This window comes from Hemibagrus wyckioides, linkage group LG08, assembly GCF_019097595.1.
Source record: "Hemibagrus wyckioides isolate EC202008001 linkage group LG08, SWU_Hwy_1.0, whole genome shotgun sequence".
In the NCBI taxonomy this organism is placed as follows: Eukaryota; Metazoa; Chordata; class Actinopteri; order Siluriformes; family Bagridae; genus Hemibagrus; species Hemibagrus wyckioides.
Window position 1 is genome coordinate 12,493,577 of NC_080717.1, and position 18,514 is coordinate 12,512,090.

At 40.4% G+C, this 18,514-nt stretch overlaps 1 protein-coding gene across 2 annotated transcripts in view; it reads right to left on the reverse strand.

Annotated features, from left to right (window-relative positions):
- Positions 1-18,514, reverse strand: part of btk (Bruton agammaglobulinemia tyrosine kinase) — a 33,039-nt gene that overhangs the window by 11,415 nt on the left and 3,110 nt on the right. The window contains exons 2-10 of one of the 2 annotated variants that reach the window (XM_058396548.1): positions 14,706-17,504; positions 14,448-14,552; positions 11,431-11,512; positions 11,212-11,340; positions 10,999-11,057; positions 10,717-10,904; positions 10,464-10,526; positions 10,164-10,218; positions 9,619-9,701 (exon numbers count right to left, since the gene is read on the reverse strand). In XM_058396548.1, the coding sequence (XP_058252531.1) occupies positions 9,619-9,701; positions 10,164-10,218; positions 10,464-10,526; positions 10,717-10,904; positions 10,999-11,057; positions 11,212-11,340; positions 11,431-11,512; positions 14,448-14,552; positions 14,706-14,846 (905 nt within the window). In that variant the 5' untranslated portion in view covers positions 14,847-17,504. The remainder of the gene's footprint in view (positions 1-9,618; positions 9,702-10,163; positions 10,219-10,463; positions 10,527-10,716; positions 10,905-10,998; positions 11,058-11,211; positions 11,341-11,430; positions 11,513-14,447; positions 14,553-14,705; positions 17,505-18,514) is intronic. The other variant, XM_058396549.1, reaches the window with a different exon arrangement.

Sequence of the window (18,514 nt, forward strand, 5' to 3'; positions counted from 1 at the left end):
CATGTCCAGGGTGGTTGTTCTGAATAATATGCGCAACTGTAGTCACAGAAACATCAATTAATATTAACATTTAGATGGTCTTATAGTCTTTACTTTTAAAAATGCTTGTCTATAATTTTCCTTCTAATCTCCTGAGACAACTCTCTCCTTAGCTTTCTGTGGTCGATGTTCACAGCACAGTAACTACCTTTCACCCTTTAAATAGGGAGACTGACTAATTACAAGTTTGAAGACACCTGTGATGATAATTACAGGACACACTTTAGTTTCCTATGGTCAAATTATTTTCAATTTTTTCTAGAGGTACCATCAATCTTTAATGGAAGGGTACCAACAATTTTGTCCATGTGTGTATTTTCCCAACAATTTGGGGGAAAACCCAAGTTCCACCTTGTGGCTTATTATTCTAAGAAACTCAACCCAGCTGAACAAAACTATGACACCGGAAACAGATAACTGCTTTCAGTCAAACTGGCACTTGAAGAGTGACACTACTGCATCCATTTTCCTTTTTTACTCAATACAATGTAATCAGGATTAACTCAAAAAATGCCTGAAACCTTGGTGAGCTTTCCGAAGCTATTTCCTGGAAACTGGACTGAGTGATTGCTTGCATGCCTCCAAAGAGGATTTGTTGTAGATACCTCCCAAACAGGTTGTTTTCAACTCCTAATATGTGCCTTCAGACCAAAAGCCCGCGGCCATCTAGAAAAGTAGCGCACTTACTATATGCTACAAGAGAGGTACTGGTAGCCCCACATGCTCACATTCATTCATCCTGCTCTACTTGTGCTCAAGCTAAGGTCCACAGAACCATACTAGAAAGCTCCTCCCCTTGCAGGTACCACAGAGTCCTGGTTACAGTCCTAGAAACCCAGGGTGACAACACAATCCTGGTTGTCACTGACCAGTTCTAAACCTGCTAAATTATCCCACTGCCTAAACCACAGTGGAAATCTACAGCCATGTGTTTAGACACTTTGGGTTCCCTGAAGACATTATAAGTGACAGGGGTCAATTATGGCATCTCAGATTGACATCTCAGATTGGCCCCTTAGAGCCTGCACTTGACCCGCTAACAATTGTATTCATAAACCTCATCAACTTCTCTATGGCACAGTTGGAAAATTCCCATACGCTTGAAACATTCAACTATCCTTTCTTTCCCAAAGGAACCCTATCCCTACTGACTTAATAACAATCACCTAGGTCTGACTTCAGTTGTGATGATTATCTCTTCATTACCTGACATGCTGGACATAGTTTGCATACTATCCCAAGTGCTCAACAGGTGAGGTGATCACACAACTACTATACACACTGTCCCTAAGACAATGGATCTCTAACTTCCTGATAGGCAGAGCACAAGCAGTAGTGGTGGGCCTACATGTCCCGAACAGGCCCTCATTCTCAGAACAGGAGCACCATAGAGATGTCTCCTGAACTTTCCATACCTATTGTACATTTATGACTGCATGGCCACTTCCAACTCTACCACCGCTTTCAAGTTTGCTGATGACACTATTATGGTGGGGTAATCCCTGATGATGATGAAAAGGACTACTTGGAGGAGATTAAGACCAGGAGAGCTAGTTCCAGGAGACCTCCGCCTTGAAGTCTTGTAGAGTTGATAGCGGAAAGAAGGAAAGGAGGCACCACCCTGGCCCTGTGACATTAACACTGATGTGTGTGTGTGTGTGTAAAATAAAATGGCTGAAAAGTGAAAATAAAACATATAGAATAAAGTGTATTTTAAGTTGTACCAAGCCTGCCTCCCACTTCCTTGTTTCTTTCCTGAACTTGGGAAGTGTCAACCCATGTCATTAAGTGTTTTGACAAATTTGACGAGTTTTGAATGTTTGTTTGGAATGAGAAAACTCAGTCTGCTGTTCTTTTTCTTCTTCATTTTTCTTCTTCTTCTGGCTAAGTTGCATATGGCAACCCACGAAACATTCATCTGAAAGTTGTGAAATTCACTATTCTTTTTTTCATGACTAATTTGGGCAGTAATCAAAATAATTTTAAATTCTCCAAACATTTTTCCCATAATGGGACAATGGCTCTTACAGCAAAGCACCAAACAGGAAATGAGGCTGTGTATACTGACACAAAACTTGGTTGAATCATAACCAAAGTAGAACCTGTATTTCAAGAATCAGAAGCAAAAACAATTACAAATTATTTTTGCATTTGAAATGGCTAAAAAAAAGTAAATAATTCTAGTAAAATAACTAAATACCTAAACTAAATAACTAACTTAATATTTGGTTGCATATCCTTTGCTTGAAGTTACTGCATCAAGCTGGTGACTTAATTCTTTTCTAGGCTTGTACCACAACTTTTTTTTTCAGTTGTTGTTTGCTTGTTTTGGGGGGTTCTCTCTTCAGTCTTCTGAGCAATTAATGACACACACACACATACACACACACCTTGTTTTGCTCTGTTTAGAGCATGGTATTATTTGATTTTCCTATACATTTTCTTGTGATTAAAATCAAGGGTGTAACTTTGGTTTGAGAAGTGGGGAGAGACACAAAATGGGGAAAAATGTTTTTCATTCGAATCCCATTTCCTGCATTTACATACATTTAGGGACTATGGTGATACAAAATCCAGGAAACAATTAAATTGACTATAATGATAAATTCTGCCAAAAAGAATAGTAGGCTACTAAACTACATATATTAAAAAATGTCTTACTTTCTTTATTGTTTAATAGGGGCTGATCACCAAGACTTGAGAGAATCATTTATAAAGTCAAAAATGTTCACCATTAATGTTTTGTGTGTAAATAAAATTTAAATAATGTGAGACTCAATTTCCACTGTTAAACAAACTTTTATTTTAAACTAACCACTGTACCTGAAAATGTATAATAAATCAGAGACACATCCACCAAACCAAAAGTGTTTAGAATAGAAAAAGCAAATGAACTGTGTGTGTTTAATCACTATTTTTTGTAATATCAAGTGCAGATAGACAGCAAAATTAATATGTGATTATATGAAAATGTTGATCATTACTTTAATAATTGTCTTTCAGGCATAAACAACCACCTTTAGTTAATGAACAAATTAAAATATTTACATTCCTGGTGCCAATTTTCTATGCAGCACAAATGCTTAAAGTAGATCATTTTTATCCATCCATCACTGTATTATAGCAGGGTAGGAATTAATGATCTGTAATCCTTACTTCTGTAATCCAAAAGGATGGGAAAATTGATAACACAATAGACACACTACTTATTTGGTACACAGGATGCAAGATTGTCGCACAATTTCACAAACGTAAAAAAAAATTAACTTTAATATAAAGAAAATTTTTCATTGTCCTCTATCTATCCATTCAATCCCATCTCTCCATGCATCCTAACTATCCACCTCATCTGTCCTCTGATATGAAAATGTCTGAGTGAATTTACTGAATCAATCAACTCACATCTCCTTCCTTTCTTTTCATCCATGATGAGAGTTGGTACGGGCATTCCGGTCTCAGCAGCACTACCTCGCTCACAGTCACCTGTTTACTGATCGCGCCACCTGCACTTAATTTACCCGGTACCTATTTAAAGCACTCACTTGTCAGTGACAACAGCGAGTATTAAGACTGCATTAGTCAAAGCCACTAGTCTCCTCTCTTGCATAAGAGTATTGTCCAGTCTGCCTGTTTTTGCCTTAGTTATGTTTTATGAGTTATGTTTTATCTTCTGCCTGCCTGTGTTGGATTAAAGTGGCACTGAACTTGCTCTCTGCTTCCTGTGTGTGTGTGAACTGTGACAGAATACTCGCCCCTCAACAAGTTAACTGGGTCCTACCTGCGAGATGGAAGGTCAGCACGACGGCGCACCTCCTAGACCAGATCAGCAGCAGCTGCAAGCTGGCCCGTCTCCTGCACCTGATCCGGTTGCTGCACTGGTGGCCGCGCTACAGCAAGCCGTACTATCCGCGGTGGCTCCCGTGGTCTGTCCCGTGGCCAAACCAGCATTGTTATCAGGTGAGGTATCGGAATGTCCTGGATTTGTGATTCAATGCCAACTCTATTTTGATGCTGTTCCCCAGCAGTTCCCCGATGACCGCACGAAGATCGCCTTCATCCTCTCGCTACTGTCCGGGGAGGCCAGATGCTGGGCAGAGGCGCTGTGTACCACCAAGATCCCAGTCTTCGCCTCCCTAGCTGACTTCCTGGCCCACTTCAAGGCGGTCTTCGGCACGAGCGCATCTGCCCTCTCGGTTCCCGATGAGCTGTTTACTCTGTGGCAAGGAAAGAACACCACCCGCGAGTACACGCCACGCTTCCACACGCTGGCGGCATCCAGTGGCTGGAATGAGGCGGTGCCACTCGCGGCTTACCGGCGGGGTTTACGGCCCAACATCCGACGGCAGATGGCGATATACGATTACTCTGCCAGCCTAGAGTCCTTTCTGCTGAAGGCGCAGAGTGTGTCCCAACACTTGCCGTGGTCACCGTTGAAAGGAACAACAGATCCAACTCGCGGCTTACCGGCAGGGTTTACGGCCCAACATCCGACGGCAGATGGCGATATACGATTACTCTGCCAGCCTAGAGTCCTTTCTGCTGAAGGCGCAGAGTGTGTCCCAACACTCGCCGCGGTCACCGTCGAAGGGAACAACAGATCCAATACCTCACCCCATGAGGATTTCTCCGCACCAGAGCCCATGCAGACGGACGAGTACCATCTGTCCGCAAGCAAGCGGCAGCACCGGCTCCAGCGTGGACTCTGCCTGTACTGTGGACAGCCTGATCACTCCATCCAAACCTGCCCAGTTTGTCCTCCCCACCCAGCGGTAAGTACAATCCACCTTAGTTCTATAATAACCAACCCGCGGTATCATGAAGCCACACTAATGCATGGGTCTCAATCTCACGCAGTTACCATGCTGTTTGATTCCGGTGCGTCTGGGAACTTCATCTCCTCTCGTGTCTTATTCCCCTGCCACATCCCACGTCTACGAAGCCTGACCCGTTACAGGATTACGACCATTCAGGGAAAACTGCTGGGTCGCAGGCTGGTGCAGTGGATCACCCCAGAATTGACCCTCTGACTCGGCTGTCTACATGAGGAGACGCTCTCACTCCTGGTGTTGGAGGATGCCCGGGTGGACATCCTCCTGGGGCACCCCTGGTTAGTGCTCCACCAGCCCTACATCAGGTGGAGCAACTGGAGCATCGATCGATGGAGCGACTATTGCTTCCAGTCATGTCTACAAGCACTCCCCATCCCGGTTCCTGTGACAGGCATGCTGCGGGCAACCACTGTAGAGAGCCCTCACCAGAATGCCGAGGTGGACATCCCTGCAGAATACGGGAGCTACAGGGATGTATTCAGTAAAACAGCCGCGACGAAACCACATCGACCCTGGGACTGTGCCATAACCCTTCTGCCCGATGCTAAGATGCCCAAGGGGCGTGTTTACCCTCTGTCCATCCCGGAGCAAAAGGTCATGGAGGAGTACATTCAGGAGGCGCTACATGAAGGATTTATATGTCCATCCACCTCCTGTGGGCAAAAAGGATGGAGGGCTTCAGCCATGTATCGACTACAGAAACCTGAACTTGCAGACAGTAAAGTTCGCTTACCCCCTGCCTCTGGTCCCTGCGGTGCTCGAGGAACTCGTGGATCTCGCCTTTTCACTAAACTCGATCTGCAGAGCGCCTATAACCTGATCCGCATTCGGCGTGGAGATGAATGGAAGACGGCATTCATTACACCTTCTGGGCACTATGAATACCGGGTCATGCCGTATGGTCTCTTCAACGCGCCTGTGGTCTTTCAGAACTTTATGAATGAAGTCTTCCGTGACATGCTCCACCAGTTTGTGATTGTGTACATTGACAACATCCTCATTTATTCATCCAACCGTTTGGAGCATATTCGCCATGTCAAACAGGTGCTCAACCACCGACCCATCATCCAGTTCTTGGGCTATGTCATCTCCACAGTGGGCATCGCGATGGATCAGTCCAAAGTGGAAGCGCAACCTCACACTATTAAAGATCTTCAGCGCTTCCTGGGGTTTGCGAACTTCTACCGTCGCTTCATTGAAAACTTCAGTAAGCATACCGCGCCTCTCATCTCCACCTTCAGCTCTGCGCCCATCTTAATCCACCCAGATCCTAGTCGACCCTTCGTAGTGGAGGTGGATGCTTCAACTTCAGGAGTAGGGGCGGTATTGTCTCAGAGAGGAGGTGACCCACTTGCACTCTGTCCGTGCGCCTTCTTTTCTAAGAAATTGTCCCCGGCAGAGCAGAATTACGACATAGACAATTGGGAACTTCTCGCCATTAAGCTGGCCCTAGAAGAGTGGCGGCACTGGTTGGAGGGAGCTAACCACCCTTTCGAAGTTATCACTGACCATAAAAACCTTCAATACCTCAAAGAAGCGAATACCTGAATCCGTGACAAGGTTTCGCTTCACTGTCTCATACTGACCAGGAAACCGAAACACCAAAGCCGATGCACTATCTAGTCCATTCACCCGAACCTCAGCCGGAAGAAGACACGCCCATACTCCCTCCTGATCTTTTCGTCTGCCCTCTCCTATGGTCCATAGATGAAGAAATCCGTGCCGCCTCCACTTCCAAACCTGCTCCGCTGGGAGGTCCGGAAGGGAAAACCTACGTCCCAACCTCTCATCGCTTAACCCTTCTAGACTCAGTACACTCCTCTCCGGGCTCTGGACATCCGGGCAGACAGCAAACCCTCTCACTCCTCACGGGCAGATATTGGTGGCCCAACATGTCTCGTGACGTCGCAGGATTCGTGAGAGGATGCCCAGTCTGCGCCGTGATCTCGACACCATGACGTCTACCAGAGGGTAAGCTAGTGCCCCTACCGATCCCTCAACATCCCTGGTCCCATCTAGGGATCGATTTCACCACCGACTTGCCCACGTCCAACGGCTTTACCACTATCCTCGTCGTGGTAGATCGATTCTCCAAGGTGTGCAAACTGATACCTCTCAGGGGCCTGCCCACTGCCCGAAGACATTGTGTCGGATAGAGGACCTCAATTCATCTCCAGAGTATGGCGAGCCTTTTTCAATCGACTGGGGGTATCAGTAAGCCTGTCGTCGGGTTATCATCTGCAGATGAATGGACAGACTGAACGCAAAGTCCAAGAGATCGCACGCTACCTCCGCGTGTATTGCCATCAGTATGACTGGAGCCAATATCTCCCTTGGGCTGAGTATGCACAGAATTCACTCCGCCAGGAAGCCACCGGACTCACTCCATTTCAGTGCGTACTCGGCTTCCAGCCATCTCTGTTCCCGTGGTCAGGTGAACCATCTGAAGTACCAGCTGTTGACTACTGGTTCAGAGAGAGTGAGAGGGTCTCCACCTGCATCCACACATCCACCTGTGCCGCGCGGTGTGCCGACAGAAAGGCCAAGCAGACTTGCGGCGGAGAGAAACTCTCCAATACCACACAGGTAATAGAGTCTGGCTCTCCACACGGGACATCCGCCTCCGACTCCCATGTAAAAAGCTCAGTCCACATTACATTGGCCCCTTCACCATCCGGCGGCCCACGAAGTGACTTATGAGCTTGATCTCCAGAGGAGCTACCGGATCTTGCCATCCTTTCACATTTCACTGTTAAAACCGTTCACTAACCCTGTTCTCCCTCCTTCCACAGAGCCCGAGGTGTTGTCACCGCCCGAGATCGACCATCTACCAGGTCCGGGAAATCCTGAATTCCAGGCGTTGAGGCGGCTGCCTGCAATATCTGGTCGACTGGGAGGGGTATGGACCAGAGGAAAGATCCCGCTCCTAGAGGCCATGGCTGCCCCGATCACCGTTCCCAGACGTCTGGAGATGCCCGTGGGGGGGTACTGTCATGGGCATGCAGGCAAACAGTCACCTGTTTACTGATCACACCACCTGCACTTAATTTACCCAGCGCCTATTTAAAGCACTCACTCGTCAGTGAAATTGGAATTTGGAAAGTGGTTGGGAAATGTCCCCCTGTCCCCAGTGGAAATTATGCCCCTGCTTAAAATATGTTTTATTCTCTTTATGCTGATTCTTATTATTTGTGAGTGTATTCTATACAAGGCTGTTATGACTTGATATGGCACACCATAAGGTTTGTGGATATAAGCCCATGTTCTTTAAGCCCAGCTTAGCTTTGAAGTCAAACCAAAAGAAGAGAGAAAACAATATGTGCTAGTTATTATTTAACACATTTTTGGACTCATCCATGTGCATGCAGTTGACCTTTTTTCAAAGGAACCTCACCATAAGTCCCTAAAAGGTTTGCTGTTTTAGGACCTCTTAGATATCATCACTTTTCTATTATTTACAGTTGCACCACCAGTGACCAATCTGTCTCGCAGATGACACTACCCTCATTGGGCTTATCTCTGAAGGGGATGAGTCTGCCTACAGGAAGGAGATTGACCATCTAGTAACCTTGTGCAGTCAGAACAACCTGGAGTATAATGCTGTTAAAAAAGTGGAAATGGTTATAGACCTTAGGAAGAACCTAGCCCCAATCAATACTGTGGACTTCTACACCTCCATTATCAAGTCCTTCATCACCAACTGGTATGCTGCTGCCACTACCAGGGACAAAAACAGACAGAGTGTCATTTGCTCTGCTGAAAAGAGTGATTGGCTGCACTTTGCCACCTCTTCAGGACCTGTACACTCACTTCAAGTGAGGCACTCCTCTACGGCAGAAGGCTGTGGTCCATCAAAACCTCACACAACAAAAACAGCTTCTTTCCATCCACAACTGGCCTCATAAACAATATCCTGGACCCAGCATGATTTCTTATCCGCCTTCTTGGACATTAATATACAACCCCTCTTTTGCTGTTTTCATATGTGTTACATTAACACATACAACTCAGACTTCTATGCTGCACCTGCACCTTCTTACATTCCTACCTCAAACTATCATTTTCACTAGTTTACTAATGTACAGTTATTACTGTACCTATATGATATTACTTATATCATATTAATGCATCATGCTAAAGCAGCTCATTCACAGGGACTTGCATGGCATTATCATTTAGGTTTTGTTGTTCTTTAACAAAAATAAATTTATTATCATTTTTATGGAGCTAGTTATTGTTATTATGTTATTACTTATGGCATCTATATAAAGACATTCCCTCACCAGCCTCCCTGAGTTTCTTGAACTTAATGAGACAAAAAAAATCACACAGAAACCAGAATGCAAGTCATATGGCATAAACAAACAAGGCTCATGGATATAATATTAAATGTAACATTAAAGAGTTAAGAAGTGCAATAATTTATTCATTAGTATATTTTAAAAATTGTACACCCATGTAAGATGCCCACTAAAGCTTTTCAGATATGCATATGGAACTTGGGTAGTCACACTCATTATATGTCTGGTGTAAATTTTAGAAATGGCTGAGCTATCGCGATAATGATGAGTAGCAGGTTCTAGGTTTCTAAGTTTTTGCAGGCAGAATGAAATGTGGCCTCTGTTGTAAAGAGACTTGACAGCAATTAGTGGTTCCCTTACCACTAATTAAAACCTTTGTTCAAGGTTTGCATATATTTACATTTATAATTTTTAAAATAGCTTTTTCATATTGTGTACATTATGCTCACCCAATACCCTTGGTGTAAACAGAGACAGTATATTTTCCAGTGTATCTTCCTGAGTCTCGCACCAGAAAGCCACCATCTTTATTCTGTATGTAAAAGAAAGGTATAAAAGCTTTAGTAAAGTGTGTAAAAAGAGCATAATTGTACAATAAGAGTTCTATTTTAACCCTCTTAAACACCAAGAGAAGTGCCTTCATAGTCACCTGCTGTGACTCAGTAAGCCAATGTTTGATGGAGCAGCTAAAGAACTCCTATTGCTGGTGGATGCTGAGAGATATCTCTAGCTTTAGTAGCTTTAGATCCAGTAGACAGTTAGCAAGTTGACAGTAGCTGAAGTGGTGGTATGGTAGGTATTTATCAATTCATGACATTTTTTTTGACTGTCTCAACATGGTGCACACACTAAATCAGTTCAGGTATTAAGCAGAACCCCTAATGGTTATCTAGTGTTCACAGGGTGCTCACAGACACACAATGACATTATTAATAAGCATTTTGAAACATCAGGCTTTCAATATTCATAATGCCTAGTCTAGTCTTATACTCACCTCAGTCTTAAGTAAATTTTCTGCTTGACTGCGGTTCATGTTTTTGCAATACCATCTATATAAAGATGAAAAACCCATATGTATTATTTATTTAGTTGCCACTGGATGGCATGTATCAATAATCTGTCTTTATTAAATTATGTTAATAAGAGATTAATTTGTAGATTAATCTCATTAAAATGGTGAACACAAACTGACAGAAACATAAAATTTGGCACATGCTAGTCTGTTGATGTGTGCATTACTAATCATATTTGCACGACAATAGTTTTTAGTAAATATTGCATGAAACATACTCACTCAAACTTCTCCAATCCGTTCAAGGCCTCAACCACATAGTTACTTGGAATATATCCCTCTTTACTGCAAAATACATTCAGACAAATCATTTTTGCTCACAACATCTCAGAGACAGAATTTTTTTCAGACACTAAAAGCAGAGCTGTTCTAGCATGTCTATTCTAATCTGTGGACATTTTGCTGTTCTAGCATTTGTTGAAAAGCAATGGTATTTTTTTGTTCATCATTCTTCATTTTGTCATCCAAGGCTTACCCATGTTTGTCTCTGGCTCTAAACCAGTTGGCATCACATATTTCCAAAATTGTGTATTCATCATCCTTTTTCAACTCCAGGTCTTGGGGTGCCATGGGGCTGTAGTCATATTCAGCAATGACTGTCATACCCACCGAAAAGCCATGCTGCTTTGGTAACTCATGGGGCAAAGATATAGAGGGCTTTTCCTGAGGCAAATAGATAACAAATATCTAATATCAGAAAATATAAAAATAAAATATGAGATCCTTTGACATGGTGACAGAATAAAAATTAGCTGACCTCTTCAGGTGTAGGTGGGAGAGGTTTTCTAGATTTACGCCGGGATCCAACAGAAAAACCTTTAAAGGAGATGGATATTGACATATTATTAGAATACCACTATAGAGTTACTATAGAGAAATTTATCAACAGAATATTTCAATAAATACGTTTAAAACTGTGTTCAGAAATGACATTGAAGGTAAACTTATTGTCTTTTTTTCCTTTACAGACCTCCATTTCTCATTTCCAGCACCTTACAGCCCATAGCCTGCTTGACTTCCTGCTGGCAACACTTCCACACACCATCCTCCCAAAAACAAGGGTGGTATTTTTGCATGAGGTCTTTGTTGAACCGGACCACTTTAACAGATATAAGACATTAATATAATGTCTGCACATAGTGAATTCAGAGATCTGCAAAAACTTTAGCCCATATATTAAGAAACTGACCATGCTTAAGTTTATGTATCCACTGCTTTCTTATATCATCTGTTTTGGCAAACATGTAGAGTGGTCCCTCATCATAGACTATCTGTAATGAAAAAAAATTTTACTTAAAGATTTTTTAAGACATTTTACTTGACTTAGTTAATTTATGGTTCCAACTGTTTGTAGTAAATGAAAGTTTCACCACAAACACCTTATCAAACATTTGCCATTCTTTTCTCTACAATAATTCTAGAATTATTTAGATATTCATTCTTATTTTAATTCTGGTTGAAACAGAGTAGGCTTCTCAAACAATTGCCCAGTGTTCATCTTGTGATTTGATCAAATTCCAAAAGAAATATTATAATAATGCTATACAAATTTCAACATCTATGTATAGCAAAGATGACTGAGTTGCTTAAATTATTATGTTGATGCTCATTGGCAGATGCATGTTTCTCTCCACTTACTCAATCCACACTGATTTCTTTACTTTGCAGTACAGCTTCTTTTAAAAAAGAAAAACACAGGCTGTGATCAAAACATGGCAGGCAAACTATCACAGGCTAGGCAAGGGTTGAGAAAATAGGCTGTGTATATACATCTCAGTTAATACTAATCAGTCATCCCTTGATTGACTCAGCCTATTTGAGTATTGTTGACCATGTGCTGGATTATGGACTTCTTAACAAATCGACCTCTTTCTGTAAGGTTGGGTAATCACATATCCTCAACCCTAATCCTGAACACCAGCGTCCCACAAGGCTGTGTGCCGAGCCCACTGCTTTACTCCCTGTTCACCCATGACTGTGTTCCGCAGCATAACTCCAACATCTTCATCAAATATGCAGATGATACCACAGTTGTTGGCCGAATCAGCAACAACGATGAATCGGCCTACAGGGAGGAGATCCATGGTGTTCCATGAACAACCTCACCCTCAATGCCACAAAGACCAAGGAGCTCATCGCGGACTTCCAGCAGCAGCAGACACTCCCCAATCTACATCAATGGGTCTGAAGTAGAGCGTGTCTCCAGCTTTAAGTTCCTGGGTGTCCACATCTCTGAGGATCTCTCTTGGCATCTGAACACCTCAATTCTGGTTCAGATGTCTGTCTAATTATATGTATGTATATATATTTATATATATATATATATATATATATATATATATATATATATATATATATATATATATATATAGTCTATTCTGGACATTTCATAGTTTTTCTCTTGGTTGCGCTGCTTCCAGTAGTGTATATTTATGATAAGAGTATTTATCCAATCATATTTCAGCTAGTGGCTGACATCATGTGTTGCCCGGCCTTAAGGCCTTCAGAATCAATAGTGCCGACCCCCGTAGCTTAAAATAAGTGGCAATGAAATTGTTACCTTAACCAATCAGATTTTGAGTTGGCGTCACTGGGGCCATCTAGCAGGCATACGATTACGTCAGCAATTTCCCGCCCTTTGATTGGATAACTGGAGTAGTCAGAGGCAGCGACCTGCCCATATACACTGTTTCTATATTCGATCCGTCTCATTTTGGATGCTGTGTCCTCCGGAGATTGCAGTTTGCTGCATACTTCATCAAGAATGTCTTTTTTGAGAAAAGTAACCGTAATAAAATGGACTATTCCTTGTGAGGTGTGAAATACTGTAGTCTAATTTCTTTTTTACTTTGTTATTTAATTAGTATCTATTGCCATGGCTTCCAGGGGCAATTCTACTATTTTTATTTAAGGGCCATCAATGAGGATATGTTAGTAAAAATATAAATAAATAAATGAAATAAAATAAAGGTTTGACTAACAGGGTAGGATGGTAAACCTATTGCAGCATTCCACTGTACTGCATAGATGTGTATAACATTTGAGTACTGAACAAGCCAAATATGAGTCTTCCTGATCACACACACACACACACATACACACACAAACACTTGTCCTCTGATCCTCACTCTGCTATGCCGTGGTCTGCGGATTGAAGAACACGCTGAAAGACGGGAAGGAGCCGAAGTCTGCCGTCGTTTTCATATGGAATTTAAAGGAGACTGAGGCGATCATGAACTTGTGTACAGTTTATGGAGAATCGCAGAATTTTAGGGGGGCTGAGTAGAAAATTCAATTCAGTTCAATTCCAAAAACCCTCGGGGCAATTAAAGGCATGTGAGCCGCATGAAGGGCATAATAACAATAATAAAGATAATAAAAATACAGTTAAAAAAATATATATATATATATGTAAATTAGATGGTGGACTTTTTTGCATCAGTGTAAGAATCTGAAGAAGCCTAGCTATTTTTTTATCATGCCTTTACCAAAAAGGTAATTTGGTCTTTTCTTCGAAGGGTAGGAAAATAGAAAGTAATAAAAATGTTGACTCTTAAATGCTGTGCCTTTCAGTTAAGTCCTGTCACTTGGTGCTTGTATTGTTTTTATTCTCCATGTCTTGTGTTGGATGGTTTTTCAGGCAGATTATAGTATGTTTGTTATTTACTATCAACAAGATAATTTTTTTTAATTTAGTTATTAATTTATTAATTTAGATTTTTTGAATATCCATTTAGCTAAGAATTTAATCAAAGTTGACAAACATTCTTGTTTACACAGCATAAATGTTGTAAGCACCAAAACAAATTACATTACAAAATTACATTACAATTTTTACAAACATTAACAAAAAGTCATATTTTGTATAAAATGTTAAAATATAACTAAATCGTATTTACTTTATCACTAGGCAGAAAAAGTTTGAAAAAATTTGTTTAACATGTGGTTAGACTATAGAGCTGCACATAGCCAGCAGTTCACCACCCCTGGTACACAGTCTGCAGACATTTCAACAGGAAAAAAGTGGCACATACTGTTTGAATACACTGACTAAGGAATATACAAACCTTCTATCTGACACAATATTTATCACAAACTTAAGTGAAATGTAATAATGCAATAATGTCATAATCAGTGAAATTAATTAATTATATTGACACTTATCATTACAATCACAAAACTTATTTCAAGGGGCTGTCACCTCACCTGAAATGGGAACAATCGTTCAGGAGGAGCATTGTCTTCTGGAATCACAAGCTCAACACATTTAATCTTCTCAGTGTCAACAAATCCCTTCAGTCCTTTTTTTTTCTGTATTCAGAAGGATTATAGTTAATAATAGCTATCAAGTAAAAGTAATCAGATTGCACTGCAGTTCAATCATTGCATACAAATACTCATCTCTCTTTACTAGAATATACATTTTGCTAGTGAACATTTAAAATATTAAAATACATTTCTTACCCCTTTTTCAAAGTCGTAGTCATAGTATGCAATCTTTTCCTGTGTGAGTACAAACAATCTCTCTTTGAAGTTCAGGGGTGAAGTTTTCTTCTTTTGCTGAGAGCGTTTTATGAATACCTCTTCCAGCATGATATCTGACATTTTTCATTCAGATATGATCATATGATCTTAAACACAAATAAATGTTATTAAACAAAGGAATTAATTAAATAGAAGTATATTGAGAGTCTCTTTAGGAAAACCAAACACACACACACAGACACACACACAACACACACTCACTTGCATCTCTACATGTACAAGCTTTCTCATTCACACTCTCACACTCTCAGTAACTGAAAACTAACTATGAGTACTAACTGTGCACATAACATCATGTTACATGAATTGTATGTCTAGGTCCTTCAATACTAATACTATTTCCATGAACAAATCCTAATGAACTTTATTGTCATAGCCCACAGATGCCCTGCCATGACACCACTTCTACACTCCACCCTCTGCAATTTTTACTTTGTAATTATCTTGTTTCTTATTTTCTTTCCCTCACCTTCTGGTGTATTAAGTGCACTGTATAATGCCCACCCCTGATAACTTAGTCAGTAGAGTGCTTGATTCTACTCATCTGTATTTAATCCCTGCAGTCACATGTTCTCTCTCTTATCTAATTCTATCTGTTCTCTGATCTCCCTGGTTTCTGCCATTCCTGACACACCATCTGTTAATTCACTTTTGACTGCCCAAACTCTTCCATTTTTCGGCATTCTGCACACAAGCGGATTTTAAGACACTTATTCAGGATATCTTACAACTCTGTTACAGCACTACACAAAGTAGAGACATGACGGACCTTAAGAAAGGGCTTTATTTTCATTTATTATTATTTTTAAATTTCGCAAAATAGCCAATGACCACAGAAAAAAAGTGAAACAAAGTTGCAATTTTACTTGCTTGATAGTGATATCACAGTTAATACAGCAATAGATATGTTAGCTACATGTTTGTAGAACAGACTGATCAGATCTATATATTGTAAAATGTAAAAATATCTGTTATTATTTGGTAATAAACTAGATACAGATACTGCTCAGATACATTTTTAGTTGAATTTTCATATGGTTCTAAATATTTTCTCTTCAATATTAGCTATGGAAATAGTGAAATTTTGAAACAGAATACATCTTTGAGAATAATAAGTCTGACTAACATAACTCTGACAGCCTTTGAAATGAGCCTTTGTTCATGCAGAACAAGCAACGTTAATGTTGACATGGCAAACTACTGTATATTGTTTACCCCTAATCTTTGAGTGTATGTACAGTGATGTGAAGTTAACGTTTCTGTTACTGAACAGAAAAAGTTTACTGAACAGTTGTGTTCAGTACTTTTTTCTGGCTCAATTTGATAGACCAACTTTCAAGGCCTGTTTTTTTTAACTGACCTGCAACATCTAATTAAATGTTTCCTCTTTTGTAGTTGTTGCAAAGCTGACAATAAGCAAGGTATTTGTCTCTTTTTGTTTTCTTGCAACTGGAGAACTGCTTATATTTAGCTCTAACCTCCAAGTTTTTTTGTGGACAGTCTAACTTTTACAAAGCAGGCCAAAGAAAGGGAATGGCAATTGTATGAGAACAGTAGTTATATTATATAATATGTATTACAGTCACTTTTTAATGTTGATGAAGTTGTTGTATGTGTGTGTGTACATTACGACCACTGCAGCAACTTATTGACTGGATAATGCTTGTTAGAGAGGACTAGCCCAAGCAAGAAGAAAAATCTATAAACTTCAGTAATTTTCCATTGATTAGGAATAACATACTTGTCTGTGAGAACTTTCCTTGGCTACAGAACTGAAATACTGCAAAGGAATTATTTTTTTCTTGAAAGATACTTTATATATACTTAGAGCCTCCTCAAATATAGTGCTTTTTACCTTTTACCTTTTTCATACTACTAACACTTTTAGTTAAATGCTGAGCATTCTTCTGCTAATTCTGTCTGCTTGACAATAGAGGAAATGAATTGCCTATTTTTAAAAACAGTCTAAACATTTCCTGGTGTCAATCATTTCCTTGTTTATCACTACTACATAAACCATTGCAACTCAAAATATTTAGCCTTTCTACCACTTTAACTTTGAAGATGAAAGTTTGAACAGTCACACTGTTTAGTTTATTAATTAAAATCACAGTACACAAATAATTTGCATATTAATTACTCATCTACACTTGTACATTAAATATCAATTGTGATGATTACTATTAACCTTGTTTATTTTATGCAAGAAAGCAAGAATTATGTAACGTCTACTTTTGTTTGTACCCCTTGGCAGACAAAGAGGATACTCAGCAAGCCAACAAAGCCAAATGCATCTATTTTCATGGAAATTAATTACTGATTATCCTGTTATATCGATGAACTAAATATTCAAGTTCAAAATCTTTACTTATATACATTGTGTACTTCAGTGAGAAAAAAATGATGTGAAAATGGTCAATGGAAACCAAAATCATTAACCATGCAACCAGGAACAAAATGCACTTGGTTAGTTGATCATTAGGATACACAATCAACTAATACAGCAGTTTTGGATAATGTTCACACCATCCATCAAAATCGGAAAAATATGTGATCTCAGTGATTTTGACCATAGCTGAAGATTGGAAAAACTTAGCTTGGTCGGAATCTTGACTTCTGCTCAGGCACACAGTTGGTAGGGTCAGAATTTGGCAGCAACAGCAGGAATGCATGGACCCAACCTGCCTTGTCAACAGTCTAGTAGAGGTGGTAGAGGTGCTGTAATAGTGTCATACTATTAATACCATTTAATCATTTCTTGAAAAATATAGCCAATTTATATATTGTTGCTGACCATGTGCATCTCTTCATTGCCACAATTTACCCATCTTTTTGCTACTTGCAGCATCATAATACAATTTGTCACAAACCATCTCAAACTTGTTTTGTGAACATGACGATAAGTTCAGTGTTCATCAGTGGCCTTTCCAATCACTAGATCAGAATCCAAATAGAACATATTTTAGGATGTGCTAAAATTTAAGATTTGCAGCATTAAAGTTCATCTGAACAATCTACAGGATTTGCATGATGCAAGCATGTCAGCATGGACCATAATCTCAAAGGAATTTTTCCAACATCTTGTGGAATCCAAGCCATAAGGAACTGAGACTTGTTCTGAGAGCAAATGATTACAGTAGATTGCACATACTGTTAGATGGAAAACATGGCATATTACCACAAACACCGCAGGGTAGTGGTTTGTTGATGGTTTGTATTTTGCAGCCATGGCACAGGGCACATTAATCTTAATCAGATGACCATGATCTTTTCATTATACCAAAGCATTCTGGAGGCATAGCATCAGTCCAGAAGCTGAATCTTAACTGAAACTGGGCAATACAACATACAATGATCCTAAGCTGTTTAATGAAAGAACAGCTAAAATGCTGATAGAGAAAAACCAAATCAAATTTCTGGAATTGTCAATTCTGGACCTCAGGGTGTGGGCCACTGAATCCTGACCTAGCGGACTGTCCAGCTTCTCCAAAAACATATTTGACAATTAGTTGATTTGGAATTGGTGAGAAGGTCCACAAAATGCCCTTCCCATTCCAAGATCCAGAACATCAAGCCACTCTGCTGCACCACTTTCATCCCAGCAACTGACCATGGGGACAAGAGAGTGTGCCATCTGGCCCTGCCTCCCTGGCGACTGACGTACACTATGGGTTTTTCAAGGTATTGAAATTAGTACATTTTGCTGCCTCAGGACCTCAACAAATAAG